Here is a 22,709-nt window from a genome sequence, read left to right as displayed (position 1 = left end):
AGGGATATTCAGACTAGGGAGTTTACATTTGATTGGCATAACAAGCGCTTGGTTTAGCTTCATTGATCCCTCAAGTCAGGAAAGCAGGCAAGGTTCACATTGCCCTCACAATGTACATCGTCATGTGTTCTCCATCTTCGCAATGCACCATCCATTACATCGGGACGCAGCGTGGTAACAAGGTTATCTTAATAATAATGCTCTAGGTTGCAGATGTGGCCTTACTGGGGTAAGTGGACATGGAGTTGATAACTTGATATAGCGCAAGGCAAAAGCAATTATTCCTGGGGTTTGGTTTTATATTTCATAAGACAATATAAATTATTGTTGCATATTGGTAGTAGTAGACGGTATATTAAGCTAGTCTACGTCTATGAGACTAGTACTATTTACAGAAGGAGGGTCGATGGTGGGAGCAACAGCAAAAGGGTAGAGAGCCAGCATCAGCCCGACTCGATGGCGACCAGCGTGCTCCATGTGTATGGTATTCTTATGCGATTGGTGCGAAGAAGCTAAACTTGCCCGTTGGATCGTACTTCTGCTTCAAGGCCTGCAGGCGGTCCTGGCGCCACTTCTCACTTCCATACCATTGTTGCGGTGTTTCGTCGCCGTAAGCATAGTTGACATACGCCTGCACGTCTGGCTGCCCACTGGCCTTGTGGAGGATCTGTCGAAGCTCATTGCCTAACTGAGATGCCTTTGTATCAAGCTCTGGACCGGCGGGTGCATACGTGATGAGTGGAGCGGAGAGAATATTCTCGCCTCGAAAGGCGAAAGCACTGGACTTGCTGTCGATTGCTTTTACTCCCTGCGTGGAATACCCTTCGAACATGAATATTGAGTTGTTAAATGGCGAGCTTCCGCGGGCGCCATTTGCGAAGAGCTTATATGCCTCTTTTTGGGCGGGGACGTTGTATTCTTCAAGATAGTTGGGGAACCGTGGGTTGACAAGGCCAGCCTTCTGGCAAGGCGGAGCTGACAGGGAGATGCCAGTCCACCCCGCAAGATCGGTGTAGCTCCCTCCCTTTGACTCTTCAGAGAGTGGACCAATGTCGTGGAACGGCTTTGTGTAAACTGAGTCGACTGCTGTCACACCCTCTTGAATAATGTAGAATAGAATCACCGGCTTGAACACCTAATTAGCTCACGAAAGCTTTTGAGAATTAATGAACTCACATTTTCAGGATCAGCGTCCGGGATATTCAGCCAGTATGACCAATTGATAACACCCTCGGGCTGGGTGCCATTCTTCAGGAGGTAGTCATTAGCGGCTTGATATACGGCCTCCACTTTGTCTCCACTAAATATGAGAGTCTCGATCGCCCAGTCGGAATGAACGACATCATAGAGCTTGGTAGTAACGGAGGTTACGATACCGAAGTTATGGCCAGCACCATTCATCGCCCACCAGAGATCTGACTGGTTATCCAGGACTTTCAAGCTCCCGTCTGCCAGGACGATATTCATAGAAACGAACTGGTCCGCAACGAGACCGTGGTGCCCCTGCAGCCAGCCATGGCCTCCACCGAGTGCAGGTCCCAGAAAGCTGACACATTCGCAAGTACCGCTCACTATCTCCATGTCAATATCCATGGTCACCTCAGCTTGAGTCGCTAGTGTCGACTCACCTGTTTGCTTTCCTGCCGCCCAGAGCGTATCGGTCACTGCCTTCGATCCAGTTCCGCCACCAATCTTCACCGTCTTCCCATCCTCCGCAATGTCGATGGTATTCAGCTGCTCCAGAAAGATTTCAATACCATGGTCCATCTTACCCAGGGTCGTAATTGCACCATGGGCACCATTGTACGCAAGGAAGGGCAGGCCCTTTTCATTCGCATATTTCACCTAAGCCGAGCCAATTAGTATTTTATCCCTTCTTAATATATTTTTATTCAATTGGAGGGCTGTATGGACAAGGCATGAGGTGATGAGGGGAATGAAAAAATAATTTACCGTCTCGACCACATCGTTTTCCGTACCCGGCACGACAACGATGTTTACTTTGGGGGCATCTAAGACTGACCACCGGGTTGATGCCACGTCGAACTCTTCCGAGCCTGGGTAATAGACTTTGGCGGTAGGCGAAAGCTTGATCCCTAGATCATTCACGTCATTCGATCGTGGACAGAGGCCTCGAGTCCAATGGCTAGACACAGGCACGGTCTCACAAACCGAGGCAATCGACCACGCAGCCAAAGCCGCGACCACTTCCATTTTAAGTCGAAGCATGGTGACAGGAAATACTTAAAAATGCCACAAAGCCAAGGGGAGGGAGACAAAAAAATACTCAAGACGCAAGCCAGCTTCCTGCGGTCGCAAAAATGGTTCTGATCGGCCGAGGTGACCAGTCAGAATATGCTCAGTCAGATTTGAATCCCTGGCCGTTCCACGAGAATGCGGGTGACAATGTTATTATTTAATCTATGCACGGAGTCAATTCTGCTAGATCCCTAATCTACGTTCCTGTTCCACTGTTTCAAGCTAAATCACCATTCGTGCCCTAGCATGTGCGTGGCCTGAATCGATGCTTGGCGAATGCTACCTCATCTTTTCTCGCCATGCGAAGATCCACCCAAGCGTGGGAGTTCGTTCTCAACCCCCGTCTTGCTGACCAACTGTCGACGGTGATCCCCTAACTAGCACGTTCAACCACCATCTAACTCACGCTAATGCCTCCACTGCGGGTCTTGGTTAAACTGTTGGCCATAATAATGGAACCTCAATCGGACTCCTTCGGAAGACGAGTAACCTAAACGGCTGAGGCGCAGATAACCTCGTTCGCGCCCAAGTCTGTCTGAAACGGTCGCTTGACTTGTTGGCCAGTTTAGCTAACGTCGAGGCCACTGGTGCGACGATCGCAAAATTGGTCTTGGTCTTATAAGAGCCCCGTGGTTGTGGTGTTGCGCTGGTAGGGCTTTACCATCAATACCCGGCGATGTCGCAAACAAATTGGTGGGGGGAAAGCGAAACCTTATGTACTATAAGAAATACATTACAAGTGACCTATCGCTCTCTGACTTGCGCTCTAGTTGTCGTTTTATCCACAATGCCCTTCTAAATCTGTTGCTTAAGAATGTCCACCGGTATCGCGTTCGACATCGTGACAAGGGGCGCCGGAGAAGAGGCTGCTCAAGCAGCATTCCACAAGTCCACTATTGAGTCATGGACCCTCTATTCGATTGGTGTTGCCGCGACTATTCTCAGGACATATGCCCGAGGAAGCGCCGTGGGCTTGAGGAATCTGCGAGCCGATGATTACCTTATCTGGGTTGGGATTGTTCGTGTCCTGATCGATCACATTCAGCTCACTAGCACACTAACACTGATCGTTGTAGATATTCTACACCGCACAGACGGCTCTTGCATACAGCGTGGGAAATGTTGCCCACGGTCTGGCCAATAATGGTATGACAGATGCCCAACGCGCCGCACTGTCTATCGACGATCCGGAATACAGATTTAGGTATGTCGCATTGACACAACGGTGGAAGTTCTTGTCAGTCGCGACTAAGGCTATTCCGTCATGTAGGGTTATTGGATCCAAGATACAGGTCGCCGGGTGGACTACATATTCGGCCTTGATCTGGTCACTCAAGCTCTCGATGCTGGCATTTTATGTTCGACTTACGGTACAGCCCTCCGACGAGCAATATATCTCGAATAGCACATAACAATCAATAGGACGGTCTTGGACGCCGTTATCGAGTCCCGGTTTATATTGGCTTTGCCCTTGTCATCGGGACTTTTATCGCAAGCATTGTAACAATCTTCGCGGCATGCCGACCCCTTCACAAATACTGGCAGATTAACCCAGACCCTGGAAGAAAGTGCTTCGTCTCCGCTATACCATTGAATCTCCACTAACATACATACGGCTTTTCTAGATATCTGCCAGGCTGCAATCTCCAAGCCGATAGTCTGGGTCTCCTTCGCCGCGAACGTCAGCACCGATCTCTACCTGATAACGATCCCAATTCCAGTCTTATGGAGCACCAAATTGAGATTGGCGAAGAAGATAGCCTCTACAGTTGTACTCAGCGCCGGCGTGTTCGTTCTTGTCTGCGCCACCCTGAAGAGTATCTTTGTCCTGGTGGTAAGTACACCTATCATCCTGATTCGCGCACGCGGGGCTATGCTTCTAACCACGTACAGGACCCCCTCCACGGCGCAGAGCTAAGCGGCGCCTGGGGCACACGTGAGACATTCGTCGCAGTTATGACGACCAACCTACCCATGATATTCCACCTGTTCAAATCCTGGCTCGGACGCGTTTACGGAAGTGCATTCAACTCAACCCCGACGCACAAATACCCTAGTGGATTCCAGAGTATTGGTGGCGGGGGCGGTGACTCGCGGAGTCGGAATCGCCGAAAGCCCTCGAGTGGGTATCCTACATCGGGGACCCTCACATTGACCGAGAGCGAGGAACGAATGGTCGGCGACGTTAAAATGCACAACTTGAAGACATACCCTTCGTCTCCCACTGGAACCATCGCAAGCAGTATTCTAGTCTCGAACCGGATTGAGGTGACCCACGAGGCCAGATAGCGAGTTGGATCCGCGCCGGCTGCATGAGACTTGGTAGGGTCTCTATGGTACGTTCAAATGATCGGGGTCTACGGTACCGTGGTTCATGTTCGGTGATGCTGACAATTCCGTTCCGTTCTATGCTGCCAGGTTCGAAAGCTTAAGATCCAGGAGAGGCAAGATCTACAACGCAACCCGAGGAACTCATGGGCCGTGGACCTTCTTGATACGGCAGTTGGCTGCTTGATGGCTTAGTCTCTCACGTGTTACATGCCTGTAATTATTATACGTCCTCTATCATCACTTTATTCTGTCTTAGACGTCTTTTACTTATTATCTCGACCCCTGAATGCATAGACAACCCGTGGACAATATTTATATCAAAGTGTGGGACCATGTGACACCATCCGTTCTGTGTACAATACGATGGTTTACTTCCTAAATCTAAAGCTAAAGAACCAAGCTTTTCAGTGAAGGTGTTTGACAAGGGGGTCCATATATCTCTTGAACGCCAATCCTACATTTATTTTCTGTCACCGAGCGCGGGAACAATTTACCGTGCGAAGATTCAGCCCGAGAAACCATTTTCGCGGAAGGGCAATCTCGGTTGACCGACTAAGTTTACTGGCGATGACCGAAAGAGATAGTCTCCGAGTAGGCGATTGGGTTTCGGGGATAGCCACTATAAAGGGAAATAGTAACGCGTTCCTTAGTAAAGTTCATATATCCTCTGGGCCTTTGTGAAGGGCTAGAATGAAGTTCTCTTAACAGAAGTTGCGTCATTGAGCTAGTCACAACTGACCCAAAGTATTGGGTGGGCCATATGTCAAGGGATCGACAGTGACCGACGCTTGCCAGTGCCAATGTCTTAGATATCCGTGGCCAGTACTAATGCACTAACATTATTTGGTTTATTATAACTCCGCATATATCCGTACCTATTCCCCAGTTACGACCGTTGGTATAGCTGTAGTGTAGGTGGTCAAATTGGCGAAAATGCTACGGCAAGACAACAAACCAGAGGCTGGCAGCATGTAACATTTTCTCCAGGGCCAATGGTAACAGCCGGAACCCATTATCCTTTCATGTTGTGTGGAAGCACAGGGTTCCCGAATTAAGGGACCAAGGGATTAACTCTGCACAGGATTAGCTTTTGGGCGTGCGGGTACCCACGGAGAACAAGAACAACCGTTGGCTTCGATAGGCGTAGATATACTTTGGCCCAAGCCGTAGCCTGGCTAGAGTTGCATCGCTCGTCACAAAATTTGGTCTCGACCCACTCTGGCACAACTCTATATATAGCCTCGGCCGATGAAGGGCCATTTGCTTTGTAATGCTTATTAACCTAGGTTAATACCAAGCTCAGGAGGCTTAATGCGTATGTAGCTCATCATAATGTATTTCATAGAGCAATATGCACTCTGTGTGCCAGTGGATTGGTAGTGTGCACAATGTACAGTAGGCTTCCCGAGGAGTTGCAACCCGCGAGCGCTCGGAGCCCGGCGAACACATTGGTGCAAAGTCATGGCTCCACCGGAATTTGCATATGTCGATCTTGCACCATGGTTTATATATTTCTTCGAGAAACAAAAATTTTCTTTGCTGTTTTCTAGAATTCTACGGTATGTGCTATAAGGTGGACAAATGAGGCAACCATATATCTGTCCAGAGAGAACAAAAGGGGTTAGAAGGCAGCCATGAACAATCAGGCACCCAGGCCTTGCATTTTAATACCCCTCTAAAACACATTGTGTCAGTGCATATAATAAGCTAGATCTCCATGCGAAGATAAGGAAGGCTCCTGCTTAGCGAACTTTGCCAAACCTAGCCCCGAGCAAAACCTCGAGTAAAGCAAAGCGAATCCATGTTGCTGCTATTGACCATTGAGGTGCAGCCTAGATATGTGAATACCCTACCAAAGCGTGTAATTCTAGTAGCACCAGATCGGGAGCAGACTTATGTAGGAAGGCATATATTAGAAGGAGAATGAGAAGGCTCCCGAGGCAAGGCAAACACAAAAGTGGCAGAGTTGAAACATTCAAAGACATATGATGGCTGGGGCGCACTAATATTGACAGAGATTAGAAGAGCTCGTCGTGTGCGGTTAGTGGGAGCCAACGTGTGTAAGAGACAATCCCTGGGCCCTCACACTCTGATATGGTGTTTTCTTGATCGGGCAGATAGGCACAATGTGCCAGAGGTACGACTGTTAATCTTCTCGAGCCTGACAAATTCATAGACCTTATGTTTACGGCAAAAGAAAATCAAACATTTCTCTGGGATGAGCCATAGAGTCTTTTAGGGTCCATCGAAGTCAGGTTACTGACACTCGGGTGACGTCATGCTTGTCCAACGGTCTGGCATATCAACAGGGCTTGGCCTAATTCTTTCTTGTCTCCTCAAGGGTACAACACTACAAATCTCTGTACAGTGTGTTCATCACCTATAAGTTGACACTCTCGCCTTCCCCATCGAAGATGCCATCGTCAACATCCCCACACCCCGACCCAAGGGACATCGAGCCACATCCTGAGCGACCAAAGAACGTGAATGGCGATGTAGACTACGTGCCTCACCCAGAGAGGTCGATCTCACTTTCGCCTTCACGGGCGGCCATCCAGAAAAGCATCATTGCTCTTTACGGGGGCAGTGCCTCGGAAGACGACATGAAGGTCTATGCCGAGAAGGCCATCTACGACGATCCATTCAGTTACTGCGACACGCGGTATTGGTTGAAACCCTGACTCTCAGGCAGCATTCACTGACAAGGCGTAGATACAAGATAGCAGGCCAGTGGTATGGTATCCCAAAACTGTTTTCTAAGTCTGAGACACTGGCTACGGAAGTCACGTCGTCGACGGAGCACGAACTTGTCTGGAAGCAGCGGCAGAAGTACACTTTTGCTGGTATTCATGCCTCCAAAGTTGCAGACAGTCTTATCAGCCTTAGGCTTGAAGGCGAAGAGCCTAATGAGAAGGTTGTGTATCATAAGGATATGTGGAATGCCAAGGACTACTCTCATGAAGGGCTTGGTATGCTCATTAAGAAGCTGAACGGGTAATCCAATTCGACTTTCTTTTACTCTCTTGTTCTTTCTGTGATTAAAGATGTTGACTGCATATAGGGACACATTGACAAACATCACCAAGCCGCCAGAATCGACCTAAGAGCGGAAGCTGATGTCTTGACGATTGAACATTGGAAATATTTAATAATCTAATAAGCACAAATTTCATCGCGGTTTGCCAGATAGCTGCATCGCCTGTTCGGATGCCTGTCCTTTACCTTGGACTGAGGGGGATGAAAGAGATGTGGCGCTGTGTCTTCTTTTCAAGTGTAATCAATCCATCTATCTTATTTCTACGCAAAAAGAGCGTCCATGTGAAGGACTAAGCTGTTGCTAAGAGTTTTATTGACGACTGGAAGAATGCGAAATGCGAGTTGGCTTGTATACCAAGAAATAGTAGTTTGGTCTTTAACTATGAGGAAGCCCACTAGACGTATGTCAAATACAAGGTGTAAAGGATGTGAGAGCTGTCTAAAGTGTCCGCTCGTTGCAAGCTATAGCTATCATCATATGCTTGCGTTTTACGTCCGTGCGAACTCTTTCACCAATCTTCAAGACTTATAAGCACGGACGCGCCAGCTGCCTGCAGAAAACAGAAGTGATAGACCTGTGATTTAGCAAACCCGTCATAATAGAGGAGTAAATATACAACTACACGGTCTAGTGAATCGCCGATGGCGAGCATACCCTCCTCGTGTAGATATCTTCGAACAGCCAGAATCGGCGGACGCTCTTTCCGTTTACATGTATGATATGAGTTGAAGCGTTGATTTAGTGCGGGGAATGACATTCGGGCAGCATGGCAACCAGGACGACAACATGATAGCTCTACACTAAGTAACTGACACCATTTGACTTCGTCAAGACTCACTGGTGACGGAGTTTTGCTCGGAGAGCGAGAAGGCCGATGTCCCCGAACGAAACGCAGCCAAGCCGTGAAAGATCCTATCAAGAAGATGGCACATCGTCATCTGCATCACTGCCCAATCGGATTCACGGTAGAGCGTTGTCCGGACCTATGTTTGATTAAGAATGCGGAGCCTTATATCGTCAAGTATAGCATGATCCTTCTCTGTGGGTATGTGACAGCACTGTGAAACCTAGGACCCCTTGCTAGATAACATAACATTTCGTTCTATAACATTCCGATCAATGAAGTACCCAGCGCTAAATAATGTCATACTATAGAAGAATATTCATGATCCACACGGTTGGCCAAACAAATCGTCGGTAGAGTCTACTCCGTCCCCACTGATTTTCTGCCGTGCCGTAAAGGGCGATCATACTCGGCCCGACAACCTCGAACAGAATCACGATGTAAACAGTATCGAGTATATGTTTCTTTAAATTCCTGGCTATGAGAGAGGGAAGATGCATTTCTTACCATCAAATCTCCATTTGGAAAACCAATTTACTATTCTTCGTTGAATCTCAATAATATTCCTCTAAACTATCAAGATGGGTGCTACTTTCATAGACATCGACCCTCGCACTCCACTGGTCAAGCAGCTCGAGGAACATCCCGAAGCCGGCTCCTGCGTGCTAGTCAACACTTTTCACATTCCGGCCGGTAAGATGGACGAGGCCTTCGCTGCTTGGAAGATAGATGCCGACCTGGCCAAGAAGCAGCCTGGCTTTATCTCAACCCAACTTCACCGCGGCGTCAACGGTAGCGACACGATGCTCAACTACGCTATTTGGGAGTCAACGGCGGCGCTAAAGTCATACTACGACCTTCCGGAGTTTCAAGCCTCCCTGAATACCTACCCTGATGGAACTGAATGCCGCATTGGTCTCTATCGCAAGCAGCACATCGACGGTGTCTGCCTTGCCTAAATCGACAGACAAGGAGGTCCCCAGCGCCTGGCGAGGCTTATTGTGTTGGATTTCTCATTTCACTATCTTTAAATATCTCAAGGGCTGTTGGTCGAAGCCTACACTAGGTCTAGGATTAACGATGTTATTTGACAATGTACTTGTAAATTAGATCAGGTCGTGTTGAATAAGGAAACAACCTATTAGAGTATTCTAAAGTCCCGGTCCATTCAATATATTTTTCTTCGGTAGTTTGTAATGCGACTCTCTTTAAAATGCTGCTTTCACTTTAGGAGGCCCACTCTGGTCCGTATTTTAACTCAGTTCATACATAAAGCGAGGTGCACCGGTTGATGATATTGACTCCCACTAAGGAGCCATAGAGGAAGAAGATGAAGTCATACATACCTGCATCAGTGCATCTAGAGCGGCTGAACCACATGTAGGACTGACCGACATGAGTTTGAGATCAGGTTGCGCTTCGGACTCGGACGGGAGCAACGCCAGCGCGACGGTGGGATGGCTGGATAGCCGATGCGAACCACTCCGGACGACTGTCAACCGACGATTTCATTGGTTGGAGGCAAGTTGACAACCTCATTTGACGATGTTTTTATTTGTAATGATTCATGGCCCCGAATTCATTTTCTCAAAAGCCAGTGTATTTAAATTGTCTCTGACACGCAGAGGCATGGCGGCTTTTGGTCCATTCGTTGTCTTATAAAGTCACTCGACACCATATCCCTTTGATACTCGGATATTTACATTTTTCCTAAACAATATGACCTTCACTGTCGGCATCGCAGGCATCACAGGCAAGTTTGCGCGACTTGTAGTCAAGCATTTGCTGCAGACCCACGGAGAAGTCCACATTCGGGGCTTTTGCCGCAATGCCTCCAAGTTACCCGACCACTTTCGCGCGTCCGACCGCATTGCCACGATTCAAGGTGACGCCATGAGCTTGGTGGACGCTCGAGCGTTCGTGCGCGGGTGCCATGTTGTTGTCTGCTGCTATTTAGGCGACAATCAGTTCATGACAGATGGGCAGAAGGTGCTCGTGGATGCGTGCGAGCTCGAGGGGGTCACGCGCTATCTGGCGAGTGACTACTGCCTCGACTTCACGAAGTTGGGACTCGGCCAGCATCCAGCTAAGGATCCGATGAAGCTCGTCAAGGCGCATCTGGACTCCAAGCCCACTGTTCAGGGGGTTCATGTGCTGATCGGGGCGTTTATGGAGACCTTCTGGAGCGGGTACTTCGGTGTCTTTGATCCGCCGGAGATAACCTTCTCATACTGGGGAGACGGCGATGAGGTTTGGGAGTCGACTACCTATGACACTGCGGCTGCGTTCGTGGCGGCTGTTGCGACGGACCCGAATGCCGTCGGCATGCAACACTGTGAGTTCTGCGCGAGGCTATAGACATCACCTGTCCGTATTTTCAGATGCTAATTCATCATAGTTCTGGGTGACAGAAAGAACATCCACCAGATTGCTGATGACTTTGCTGAAGTCTATGGCAAGAGACCACGGCTAGTGCGACTCGGGTCCAAGGAGGATCTGTATCACCGAATGCACTCAATCTATGATAAGGATCCTTCGGATATTTATGCATACCTAGCCTTGTATGTTTCTACTTCTTGACTGTGGTTTGAGGTTTGAATGCTGACGATGCAATTCAGATTCTACCAGTATTACTGTATCAATGGACAGACATATCTCAAACCGGAGTTGGATAATTGCAAGTATCCAGCGGTGCAGTCAATAACTTTCATGCAGTTCATGCAGTCCCACATGATCGAGGAGTTGAGTGGATCATACCAGAATGCGGGATCGAATGTGTAGAGGAACCTGGGGTGTAATAACTTTGTACTGGGCAAGACAATGTGAAACATTGCTTCTCTTCCACTGAGTTAGGGCGATACATATCTCTGCGAATGATGAATTAAAAAGAAAAAAAAAGAAAGAAAACAGACAACGCAAGGGCATCTCGGCAGGTTAAGACGCTAGGTCAGCCAATATGGCGAACCTGGTAATCGGACTGAGGCCTTTCGAACAAGCTGTGGATTAATCGTCATGTTGGAATATAAGCATCTATCCTATGGCATACCGTTTATCCATTCCGAGAAGGCCAAGTGGGATGTAGGCCCCGCGATGGTGGGTCCTAACAATCTGAGCTCACTATTACCAAATATGCCCGTCGGCGCAGGCTTGAGGTCACTGGGCTGCAGCGGCTCTGAGATGCCATTCTCGCTCTCGTCAATAACTGTAAAAGAGGACGGAGTAATCTGGTTGAGAATGGTAAGAAAATGAGTTGCCAAGGCGTCATGCTGAGTTGAAACGAAGGACAGCGTTTGCTTGGCCTCGTTAATGTCTTGAAGCCATGTTATAGACTCGGGGACAGACTGATCAGCCTTCAGATGGATAATAGGAACGAGGACGGCGTGCAGAAGAGCATATCTGAGGTGACCGAGATAATGTCAGTGAACCTTTTGTCAGCGGTCAGGATCAAGGGGGGTTGGCACAAACAGGATAAATGGCAGAGTAACATTGGAATACTGATGCTCTTGAATCAGCCGTGAAGTGAGCTTTATGGTACCACGAGCCAGGTTTAGGCCACTAGTGCGGCATTGTCGCTCGCTTGGTTCCTCCCCCAGGATAGCCTGGCCACGAGATATCTGCTTTCTTCTCAGCCAGTCCAGAAGTGCTGGGCGATGAATGAGAAGTCGGAGGCTCCGATCACACAGCATTTGCCGATCGCGTGCATACCGAGCCCAGACAGGCAGTTCATCCACCTTGGAATGTTGCGTGCAGAGGGTGAGGTTGTTATGCCAATGGTTAATCATTTGTTCGTATGTATTCATATCAAAGAGGGTTATTTGATCGGTAGACAGTATCCGGTTGTTAATGCTGTTTGCCATCCGGTGATAGCTAGATTGTAAAATCAATCCGGTATATATTGTCCAATTGTCCCGCTCGTTTGGATGGAGCCGACTTGCCTCTGTCAGGTCCTTGATAGGATGTTAGCAGCAGCAGTAATTATTCTTTTATTAAGGGGGATAGAATGAATACCTCATCAGCTATATTCGACACAGGATTGACAGTAATCAGTTTGTCCTCCGGCAGCAGAATGGGTAGACCATGGATCTTGGATGAGCAACTATCAAAGCAATACACGCTCCACCAAACCCGTCGCCACATCTCTTTAACCAAGGGGGAAATATCATCACGAGAATATGTTAACTCTTGGTAAAGCCCCGAGCCGATCGACATCCGTGTTGCAAGGCCGAGAAACGTCCAGCTATCTGTCGGCTGGCCATACTTTTCGTGGTAGTGACTCATTAGTAGTAGAGCCTGAACTAGGCTAATCGAAGATTGACCAAGAATAGGTAACTGGTCCAACCTCTTCTTTGCTCGCTGAGCAAAGATGTGACCGTTGCTTGAGTCGTCATTGTTCTGGAGACACCATGATCCAACTGCCAATACCATATCACAGAGGATCGCCCATTCGCGGTCTTGGGGGACAAGGCTTCTGGTTTCATATTGTTTCATGAATGTTGTTTCATGGATAAACGGGAAGATGGTATGATAATGCTCAAAATACGCCCGAATCAACCTAGCCTCATCTCTGTCTGTCTTCGAAGGCGGGAGATCACTCGGCTGTGGATCCAAACTATGAACATCCAAGGAGCCCTGAGGTTCTGCTATCTGAACATCGATGAAATCACCTAGTGAACTGTCGGTTATCGGATCTGTTTATCCTCTCAGATTCGTCACCAACAAAGGGCTCTAAGAGACGCACCATTCTGCTGAGAATCTAGAGATGGTTCATTTTGCATTGGCAAATTGACAGGTACATTGGCAACTGAGGCAGGTTCTGTGCTCGGCTGAGAAGGAATATCGAAACCCGGTGAGTCGCTCAGCAACGAACGGATTATGGTATCCGTAGCACCGCCGGGAAACAGCTTCCCCAGTGCCGCTTCAAGCACTTCCAATCTGGTTTCAACTGCGGTGAGATGCCTCAGTGGTCAAGTCAGTAAGAAATGTTTCATAAATGAATCACGTGAGAACATACTGCCGAGTCAAAGGCGATCTCTTCACCTTTTCTGGATACACACAGGGCTTGTTAAGAGTTCTACAGTGTGCACATGACGGTCGAGTCTTGGTGCACTACTATGTGTCAGCAAGGCAATATGACAAGCACTACAGCAAGAAGCATGCTAAGAGTGGTTTAACCTTCGCTTTTCGGGCTCGACATTCGGTACACTATGCAACGCGTTAGTGGCTGCGCTCCATACCAGCAAACAGTACGTACAGCAGGAATATGAGAATTCCGGCTCAGGCCAACCTGCGTAAAGTCAACACCATCAGGCATTGTCGTTGATTCCAATTCACATCAACGTAAGGGTGGCTATAGAGATGGAGGCAAAGACCTCCGTGATTTCCGGGGTAGAAATCCAGATGTCCGGTCGGGTTCAGCCCGCCAATCAGGGACTAGATAACCCAGCCTGCGGGTTCCACTATGTACAGGATCCATAGTGAGAATTGATCATTCCTATTGCAATTACCCTGAAATCAGTATATATATAGATATATAATTCTATATATGACTGGTCACAGCTCACTGTAGGTGATCTAGTTTAAATAGGTAATATCATGAAAGTACGCTTACTATACTGCTAAGTAGTGAAAATACCATATATTGGTAGCACACTGATATGCGTCCTCATGGAGCATTATCGCAAGAACGTTACTTTTTAAGAAAGTAATGAGCTTATGGTCTCTAGTAGCTATACGCCGTGTATGTTTACCGACGTAGGAAATACAGCAAGTCATCTTATTCTCTATCAAATGGGGTGACGGAGCGCTCTCTCCCCAGCCCTTTCTATATTTCCCATCGGCAATGTAGACCATTTGATCCAAGATGACGTCAAGCCTGCAGGGGGGGTAATATTGTCTTGTTCAGCGTTCTCCTAGGAAAGGATGATTCTGGCACTACAACCCAACTCTGACGTTCTTTAGCATGCCCGTAAACTCATCCACACGCTCCAATCCAAGTTCGGTCTAAATCTCTAACAATCTTCAATTATGACGGTAATCAGGTATAATAGAGTCTTTGCCCAATATTTCTCCTAATTTCTTGCTGTGAATAGTGTGGAAGGCACGCGGGACCTTAGCTTATCCAGTGCGCTACTTAGTAGGTTCTAGGGCACCCGAGAGATATCTCGCGGGTAATGTTGGTCTTTTAGTAAAATGGCCTTGTACTAGTTGACCCCCTGATGAGGTGCCTTACATAGTGCCAGCCTGAGGAGCAAGGGCGATGAAGTGCTAACATGAGAGGAAGGATGATCCAGCGCTAGTGAACACGAGAGGGTGTCGAGTGAGCATCCACCCGTCTCAGGGTATGGGTGGAATCGGTATTCCAAGTACCGATATTGCGAGAGGCGGCGGCATTCACTCTAATAAAATATGCGGACGTAGTTGGACTCCACCCTGGTCAGCCAGCCCACTTGAGTTAGCTTCAGCTGGCCACCATTTCAGTGGAGCGTCTATCCCCAGTGGGGATAGATTTGGGCTTGGGGTGCAATTGGTGTAGGAATGAATACAGAGTAAGTGTTTGCATCTCTTAGGGATATGCCACTCCTTTTGTCCAGGCCAACAAGGCTGGTCCCTTGGAGTTAGATCCATCATCACGGCAAATTCGGATCGGACGAACATCCGAGGATGTTCAAGTGGGCCTGTTCTTCAGATTCGGTACCGTAGCCATGGGACTGTGTCCCCAACCTCCATGATAGTATTAGGTAATAGGTAACTTTATTAGTCGATCATAATCTACGGAAGAACAGTGAGCATCTCCATTAAACCTCGCCGATCCTAGGAGCGAAGTCCAAGGCACTCACCTCCATGGTATTCACTTATAGTGGTCCTGGAAGGCTCACGATTAATGGTACTATTCATGGCGCCCTGCTAACTGCGCCCTTTGAAGGTGATAATACCTCAAGGGTAGACGCGATGTTCTGCACGGACAACGATGCTTCCGATTCGAGGATAAGAGGACCCAATGAATCCCTATGTTCTACCAATATAGGAATCTGGGCTGTCGATCGGCCTCTCGACGGCTCATTTTTGCCAATTGTCTCCACCCACGGCCCAAAATTTCCGATAAACTCGCGGAGCTTAGTATTCGCTTAGCAGGCTTGGCGAATCATATCGCAACACGCACATCTCCGAATACTGTTCCAGGGAAGCCACACTGGTACTATTATTAGTGTCCCACACGATTGTCGTCGATATGGACTTGATCTTGCATCCGAGCGACCCAGTCAGGCAAGAGATTGGCAAGATATCTCCGCGGCTCTGCTGGAGGCTGCCCCAGCGGCACTTCCTGAATAGGGCTAGGACTTTCGACGAATCTGTTCACTAGACGAATAACAAAGGGGTCATCGTGAACTGGCCTGTGTGGAAGAGCTTCGAACTATCGAAAAGTTTACAGTGGAAGATCCCGTCTGTCACCATCCAAACTCTCCCTTGACCGATTCTCATACCCCTGAGGATCGGATTTCAAGGGACGTAGCATTTGCACTCACAACCCTTTGCGAACATACTAGAGTAAACGAATGGCCCCGCTCCCGCTCAGTAGTAATTCATCCTCTAGGGCCTGGCGAACACATGGCCCAACATTCCGTCAAGAGTTTGAAACGCCAAGGCTATTGTTACTGTGTATCTAAATATTGAAACCATGTTAGTGCTTCCCGGTTCTCACCTTTAATGGAAATTTTCATTATTGCACCGGTCGATCTCGGGCCACGATGCCAGATCTCAGCAGCCCACAGAGCTAGCCTGTCCATCCGCTCGGCAGCATAGTGACGAGTTCATGAAAGGTAGGTCCATAAGCCGTGTTGTGGGGTTTCCTAGCGCCACAAAGTGCTGGCCCGGGGAATCTGGAGTGGAAACATTGTCAACTAAAGAAAGGGCCATAGAAGCAGAATAGGGCTTGTGGGCCGTCGATCTCGACTGAGCGTAGAAAGACAATCACCGGTACTCCGAAGTAGGGTGTTACGTGCCACAAGTTTTCTTTCAGGGATGTATAAGTAGCACAGTGCCTCTCACTCATGTAGGTACCTTGCTTTCAACCCAATTATCTTGTTGTTCTTTGTTCATCCATCATGAAGTTCATCACTGCTTTTCTCCCTCTGCTTGCCGGGGCATCAGCCTCTTGCATCCCCAACCGTGTCGTACGCCGTGCGGCAGATGGTCTGGTTGACATCAACAAGTTCAACTACACCAACCTCGGCGGCCCCTTGAACTGGTATGGTCTTGATGAGGCCAACGAGGCCTGCTCCAAGGGAAGCCACCAGTCGCCCATTGTCATTGACACCGATGCCATCGATTATGCTGCATCGGGCTCCCTCAAGCTCAACCTGCCCTCGGCCGACAACGCCAAGTTCGAGAACCTGGGCTCTGGTCTCGAGGTTGTCCTGACTAATGGCTCCTTGGTGGCCAACAACAAGACCTACCCTCTGGCCCAGTTCCACTTCCATACCCCCAGTGAGCACCGCGTCAACGACGAATACTTCCCCATGGAAGTCCACTTCGTTTTCCAGACTGCCGGTAGGTTCCCGATCATCCTGTCTTGTCATGTAAATACCCGCTGACCATTTCCTTCCAGCCAAGGAGACTGCTGTCGTTGGCTTCTTCTTCCAGCTCTCGGAGTTCGGCTACTCCGTTCCCCTTTTCGACTCCGTTTTCGCTCACATCGATGACATCGCCGATGCCGGCACTTACACCACCACCGGCGAGCTGGACTTCGAGGGCCTTCGTTCTCACTTCACTCGCCACGGAGTCTACCAGTACACCGGTTCCCTTACCACCCCTCCCTGCACTGAGGAGGTTGTCTGGTACCTCAGCACCGAGCCTCTCCCTCTCAACGTGCAGACTTACAACAAGGTCAAGAAGATCCTTAAGTACAACGCACGCTACACTCAGAATGCCCTGGGTGAGGACAACCTCTTGCAGGTTGCCGCCCACGAATTGAACTGATTTGGGCGATGGACGATGACATTAGTGAGGGCAGGGTGTATATAGAAAAGTTAAGATGGTATACGGAGTAAGGGAGTGAGGATGGCTGTATCAATTGGTGATTAGTTTGCAGCGACGTGTTTGATGATACCTCATTATGTTATAGAGAGAATAACTACATATAATAATAATTGAATAATCACAAACATGAGACACTTGTTACAATCGCGTAGAAGCGCGATGAGTCTAACTCTAAAGGGTTAGCTTCGTTATGGAATGAGCACTGACCGCATTGGCCAAGATTGTCAACATGGAATTTTGAAGTTATTTTGCCATGATCACGCCAAAGTGGTCTTAATGCTCCCTGGTATGATACAGAAGATGTGTATTCATTGTGTGAATGTCTGCAGAACTGTTTTATCATGTTCCTGGTGTGGGCTACTCAATGGTTGCCTCTGCCATAGACGCAACTTGCTACTACCTGTAGTGGTTCTCCAAATATATATCTCCATGCTCGGTAGGAATGTGACATAGCGCGACAAGTTTGCCCTGAGACTCACTGCAGTGTGGTCCCCCTACGGATATCATAATCGATTTATTTGATCATTACAATTGTATCAAAAGAAATAACGTTGCGTGCTCAAACTTCAATGGCTACTGGTAGCTCTGCTTAGCATGACACGAAGACATTTTCTAAATCCCTGGAGCGAGGCGAAGAAAACTCAAAGTACGCCCGTGACAACTACGAAAAGGTATATAGGCTGCTGTGATGATTTTTTACACTATCATCGTCCTGAAGCATAGGTTGGCAGCTAAAAGATTGCTTGTCCTCTACAATTTCCTCCTCGCTAAGGCCTTAGCTCTAGACATCACAAGGGTCGTATTCGATCTACCATTTGCCCTTCTAGTTACCAACTATGCCTCATCGATGTGGATTATCACCTGGTGCTTCCTGTAGCTAACGGCGGCTTGTACCTTGTTAAGAGGTTCTATCGCAATTTTTGCCCATCCTCCACAGTTTCGAGGGCCGATTATGTCGTAAAGGCCAGTCAATGATACTCGTGGAGTGGTATACTCTAAGGAGATAGACAAAACCCACCGGCGCTTTGGGAGGGGTATATGGGTTGGTGCACCAACTTATATCTCCTTCCCCGACCCATCTGCATATACGAACGTAGTTCGGGCTCAGGAGACTGAGCTACGAAAGACCACATTGACACCAGAATTGGTTATGGCAAGTCCTCGCTACTGCTCAAGGCCGTGGGCTCGGGCAAAAGAGGAAGTCTGGCTCGTGGACTTTTGGCACAATGGAGGATCGCAGGGCTAGAGGTCCCAGAGGGCTATGTATAGCCCTCAAGCTCAAGGAAGAAGCTGGTCGCGTCAGCTGATATCTATCGCGCTACTCACGTGTCTTTGTTCAGCCCTGGTTGAACATGATTCCACACGACGCTGCCTCGACCATGCTCTTCAGCGACAAGTAGGGCCTGTATTGGAAAGGTAAACATCTTTGCCATCGCATTGGTACGGCTGGTCAGATCATGCAGATTCACGCGATGCATACCTCCCGGTCGCGATCGGGTTTCGGACCACTTGGGTTGGACAATTCTTTCAACTCATAAGCTCAACCGGTGATTACTATTCCTTGCCCATGGCAATATGTTAGGCCATTCGGCGCGTCGAAATGTGTCTGGCGCAGGTAAAATGTCGTCGGGAAAATGGGGAACTTAACATTTTCTGACGACTGCCGACTTTACTCGAAATGTAGCGGCCTTTGATGATCACCCACGAAATCTTCACGAATGCGCGACAATGCTCAATGCCGGGAATAATACCACGAAGACAACACTGACAGATTTAATTGACACGGTCGCAGTCGATCAACCCTCGACAATTGGCAGCAGCGGAGCATGTCCATGTTACCGAAGATGACACCTTGTGGAAATTGTTCGCCTTTGGTCGTCGACGACGTGGAGAACGGTTTTGTCGTCCCGCATTCTGCAGAAGGTGCCGTATCTCCGTGTGGTGTTGGAGTAAAAATTGGGGATGCTATCGTGGATTTCCCCGCGTGCACAAGAATCCGGGAAGTTTTTCCCGGGAACAGAAGGCAAAAAAGGTGCCGCTGGGGGGAAGGAAGAGTTCCACTCGTCGAATGTCTGGCGCTGGGCGATCAGGTCACTGTGGGTCGTTGATCGGGCCGGTTCATGTTACCTATCCTATGGGAATTGTGTCGACATGGTTGATTCAGGCTATTTCTGATGGTAATCTCGTCAAGAAATCATGTCGCCGCCGAGCATTCCTGCAACCCCAAGGTAATTTTGTACGGGGCGAAGTAGTTGCTTCTGTCGGACCCCAATTCAGTTATTTTCCAGGCGATAACTCGGATAACTCTCGGCGACTAAGGCATTTGTCCAACAGTATCAGGCGTAAACGATATAGTAGTAAGCGACAATTTCAAAGGCAGACACGGCCCTCCACGGCACGTTGTTTGCAGGGCATAGTTGGAGCGCAGACGGAGGGTAGTTCGCGTTGAGACTTGAGAATTGTACATCAGAAGTCGAAGTGTATATGTGCGTGATTTCTCTCGCTCTATATTTATATATTTATTGTGAAACTATGGCAGGTCTTCCTTTCCTTATGGGTGAATCTGTGTAGGTTTATGGCGGCGTATGGCGGGTGTTATTTGGTAGAAGATACAGAGTCGTCCATGTCATGATCTAGCGGCAATGCAGCAGGAGTACTGTTGGATGAGATCCGGGAAGAAACGTTCGATGCGCCCGTTAACTATGAAGCTTCCTCTGGAGGCCAATTGGAGGTTTTAGGTGGCCATTGGCTGGTTAGTATTTCCCAACTCGGGGCGTGAGGGACGGAACGTGGATCCTCTTGGCGATTTCCTGGATCCATAACGTCAAAGTGCCGTAAACGACGTAACGAAAGGTGTTGAGATCAATTATAGGACGCTTTGGAGCGTTCAAACATGAGTTGTTTTACTACGGGAAAAATTACTTGTCTAAGGGTGCAATTCCATATTATGATCAGACGAAACACCGCTTCTCAAGGGATATGTGGAGACAGATGCAGGTGCGGAGACACCTTCAAGAATGGAAAACGGTTCCCCTCATGAGGGGAAGCTGCCGTGAACCAACCTCCGCAAAGAAGTTTGTTACTCCTCCAACGTTGCTTGCTGTCTAGACCAGCCGGCGTAGGGTGTGGTCTGATCTCATGATATCCGAGATATGTCCGTCTATGCAAACCCATCCCCTCCCTTCCCCTCGTGGCGTTCCCTTTAAATATTACACAAGTCCTCACGGATCTCAGGGACTTTTTTGTATGAACCAGACATTCAATTAGTCCTTTGTCAATCATCACAATTCAAAAACACCTCTTCACAATGCCTTTTGCTCGCTCTGTGTCTCGTTTGATCTCCAACCCGGCTCTGAAGGCTAGCCCTGTCAGCCGGGCTGCCCGGACTTTCTCAAGCTCATCCAGTGCTCAGAGCAAAGTTCTTATGGTCCTCTACGAGGTTCGTCTCATATTCCTCAGGCCTTCCTGATCGTGGGAGTACCACGCTGCTGTCATTTCCATTCCGAGCACGCTGACATTGCCTCTTCTTTTAGGGCAAGGAACATGCTAAGCAGCAACCTCGTCTTCTCGGTACCGTTGAGAATGAGCTCGGCATCCGGAAGTGGCTCGAAGACCAGGGCCACACGCTGGTGACGACTTCTGATAAGGAAGGCCCCAACTCCAAGTTCGAGAAGGAGCTTGTCGATGCCGAAGTTATCATTACGACTCCGTACGTCACTTTCCCCGGTCCGACCGAGATCGCGCTAACTGACCCACCACAGCTTCCACCCCGGATATCTCACGGCGGAGCGCCTCGCCAAGGCCAAGAAGTTGAAGCTTGCCGTCACCGCCGGTATTGGCTCCGACCACGTCGACCTCAATGCTGCCAACAAGACCAACGGTGGTATCACCGTGGCTGAGGTTACCGGCTCCAACGTGGTTTCCGTGGCCGAGCATGTTATGATGACGATTCTGACCCTGGTTCGCAACTTCGTCCCCGCCCATGACCAGATCCGCAATGGCGAGTGGGATGTTGCTGCTGTCGCGAAGAACGAATTCGACCTTGAGAATAAGGTGGTGGGAACTGTCGGTGTTGGCCGTATTGGCGAGCGTGTCCTTCGCCGCTTGAAGCCCTTCGACTGCAAGGAGCTTCTCTACTACGACTACCAGGCACTGAGCCCTGAGGTCGAGAAGGAGATCGGCTGCCGCCGTGTTGAGGACCTTGCCGACATGGTGTCCCAGTGTGACATTGTTACCATTAACTGTCCCCTCCACGAAAGCACCCAGGGTCTCTTCAACAAGGAGCTCATCTCTAAGATGAAGCCTGGTGAGTATTTCTTTTTCCTCTCTGCAATATTCCTCCTCTTTTACTAACGACTTGACTCAGGCTCATGGCTCGTGAACACCGCTCGTGGTGCTATTGTTGTCAAGGAGGATGTCGCCGAGGCCCTCAAGTCTGGCCACCTTCGCGGATACGGTGGTGATGTCTGGTTCCCCCAGCCCGCTCCCAAGGATCACCCTCTCCGCTACGCCGAGCACCCATGGGGCGGCGGTAACGCCATGGTCCCTCACATGTCTGGTACTTCGATCGATGCTCAGATCCGCTATGCCGAGGGTACCAAGAACATTCTGGACAGCTATTTCTCTGGCCGTGAGGACTACCGTCCCCAGGACCTGATCGTCCACAAGGGTGATTACGCCACCAAGGCCTATGGTCAGCGCAAGTAAATGCTCTTGCCATAATATCGTCGACCTTTTAGCGTGTGTGTCATTTTGTATCCAGGTGTTTGTCTGTCTTTTCTTGGCGTTCTTTCCTATTTTTGCATCTTATCGGGCATGATTGGTCTATGATATGGCCGTGCAACATGGACAAAACTAGAATTGCAAATATGATTTTGAATATCTTATCATTCATACTCAACTCGATTAGACTTAAATTCCGGGCTGTGGACAGAGACGGTTGGCAAAACATACGTCTTCTACAAGCCAATTCACCCAGATTGCTATATAGATAGCTAACTAGGAGTCATTTGGCGGGCTCACCCTTATATCAGCGGCCCGTGTATTTGTGTAGGTATTATGGCATCCCGGAGAGATTTGAGGTGGTGTACGCCAGGGCGATGGATGCCATTAGCGATGATTCCAATGAGATGATGGTGAGTGTGCTTTTTTTGTAACATGGGATTTAACAAGACACTAATGTATGCACTGACGCAGGACGAC

At 48.8% G+C, this 22,709-nt stretch overlaps 8 protein-coding genes across 8 annotated transcripts; 6 read left to right on the top strand and 2 right to left on the bottom strand.

The window, feature by feature from the left end:
* Window positions 1–490: 490 nt before the first annotated feature.
* ANOM_000571 (putative FAD-dependent oxygenase) lies at window positions 491–2,229 on the bottom strand (the record flags this gene model as incomplete). The annotated part of the gene is made up of 4 exons (XM_015545829.1): window positions 491–1,126; window positions 1,177–1,571; window positions 1,629–1,845; window positions 1,954–2,229. 4 exons carry the CDS (start codon window positions 2,227–2,229, stop codon window positions 491–493), a joined length of 1,524 nt encoding a protein of 507 aa, XP_015412080.1.
* An 844-nt stretch (window positions 2,230–3,073) lies between these two features.
* On the top strand, window positions 3,074–4,548 carry ANOM_000570 (uncharacterized protein; the record flags this gene model as incomplete). Its single annotated transcript, XM_015545828.1, has 6 exons — window positions 3,074–3,277; window positions 3,336–3,463; window positions 3,530–3,629; window positions 3,682–3,834; window positions 3,896–4,093; window positions 4,153–4,548. 6 exons carry the CDS (start codon window positions 3,074–3,076, stop codon window positions 4,546–4,548), a joined length of 1,179 nt encoding a protein of 392 aa, XP_015412037.1.
* A 2,320-nt stretch (window positions 4,549–6,868) lies between these two features.
* Window positions 6,869–7,694, top strand: ANOM_000569 (uncharacterized protein; the record flags this gene model as incomplete). Its single annotated transcript, XM_015545827.1, has 4 exons — window positions 6,869–6,882; window positions 6,959–7,252; window positions 7,303–7,584; window positions 7,652–7,694. 4 exons carry the CDS (start codon window positions 6,869–6,871, stop codon window positions 7,692–7,694), a joined length of 633 nt encoding a protein of 210 aa, XP_015412059.1.
* A 1,358-nt stretch (window positions 7,695–9,052) lies between these two features.
* ANOM_000568 (antibiotic biosynthesis monooxygenase family protein) lies at window positions 9,053–9,430 on the top strand (the record flags this gene model as incomplete). The annotated part of the gene is made up of 1 exon (XM_015545826.1): window positions 9,053–9,430. The coding sequence occupies one exon, from the start codon at window positions 9,053–9,055 to the stop codon at window positions 9,428–9,430; it is 378 nt and encodes a 125-aa protein (XP_015412036.1).
* Window positions 9,431–10,190: 760 nt separating this feature from the next.
* On the top strand, window positions 10,191–11,252 carry ANOM_000567 (nmrA-like family protein; the record flags this gene model as incomplete). The annotated part of the gene is made up of 3 exons (XM_015545825.1): window positions 10,191–10,806; window positions 10,870–11,032; window positions 11,090–11,252. The coding sequence occupies 3 exons, from the start codon at window positions 10,191–10,193 to the stop codon at window positions 11,250–11,252; spliced, it is 942 nt and encodes a 313-aa protein (XP_015412035.1).
* Window positions 11,253–11,506: 254 nt separating this feature from the next.
* On the bottom strand, window positions 11,507–13,782 carry ANOM_000566 (uncharacterized protein; the record flags this gene model as incomplete). Its single annotated transcript, XM_015545824.1, has 7 exons — window positions 11,507–11,867; window positions 11,937–12,418; window positions 12,480–13,159; window positions 13,210–13,427; window positions 13,483–13,577; window positions 13,644–13,673; window positions 13,723–13,782. 7 exons carry the CDS (start codon window positions 13,780–13,782, stop codon window positions 11,507–11,509), a joined length of 1,926 nt encoding a protein of 641 aa, XP_015412034.1.
* A 2,791-nt stretch (window positions 13,783–16,573) lies between these two features.
* On the top strand, window positions 16,574–17,447 carry ANOM_000565 (carbonic anhydrase family protein; the record flags this gene model as incomplete). The annotated part of the gene is made up of 2 exons (XM_015545823.1): window positions 16,574–17,018; window positions 17,077–17,447. 2 exons carry the CDS (start codon window positions 16,574–16,576, stop codon window positions 17,445–17,447), a joined length of 816 nt encoding a protein of 271 aa, XP_015412033.1.
* A 3,367-nt stretch (window positions 17,448–20,814) lies between these two features.
* ANOM_000564 (formate dehydrogenase) lies at window positions 20,815–22,423 on the top strand (the record flags this gene model as incomplete). Its single annotated transcript, XM_015545822.1, has 4 exons — window positions 20,815–20,946; window positions 21,041–21,216; window positions 21,269–21,813; window positions 21,874–22,423. 4 exons carry the CDS (start codon window positions 20,815–20,817, stop codon window positions 22,212–22,214), a joined length of 1,194 nt encoding a protein of 397 aa, XP_015412032.1. The 3' UTR covers window positions 22,215–22,423.
* Between the last annotated feature and the right edge of the window lie 286 nt (window positions 22,424–22,709).

Source organism: Aspergillus nomiae (genome assembly GCF_001204775.2).
Source record: "Aspergillus nomiae NRRL 13137 chromosome Unknown contig00005, whole genome shotgun sequence".
In the NCBI taxonomy this organism is placed as follows: domain Eukaryota; kingdom Fungi; phylum Ascomycota; class Eurotiomycetes; order Eurotiales; family Aspergillaceae; genus Aspergillus; species Aspergillus nomiae.
Note: the sequence above shows the minus strand (reverse complement) of the source record. Positions and strands in the feature narration are given on the sequence as shown.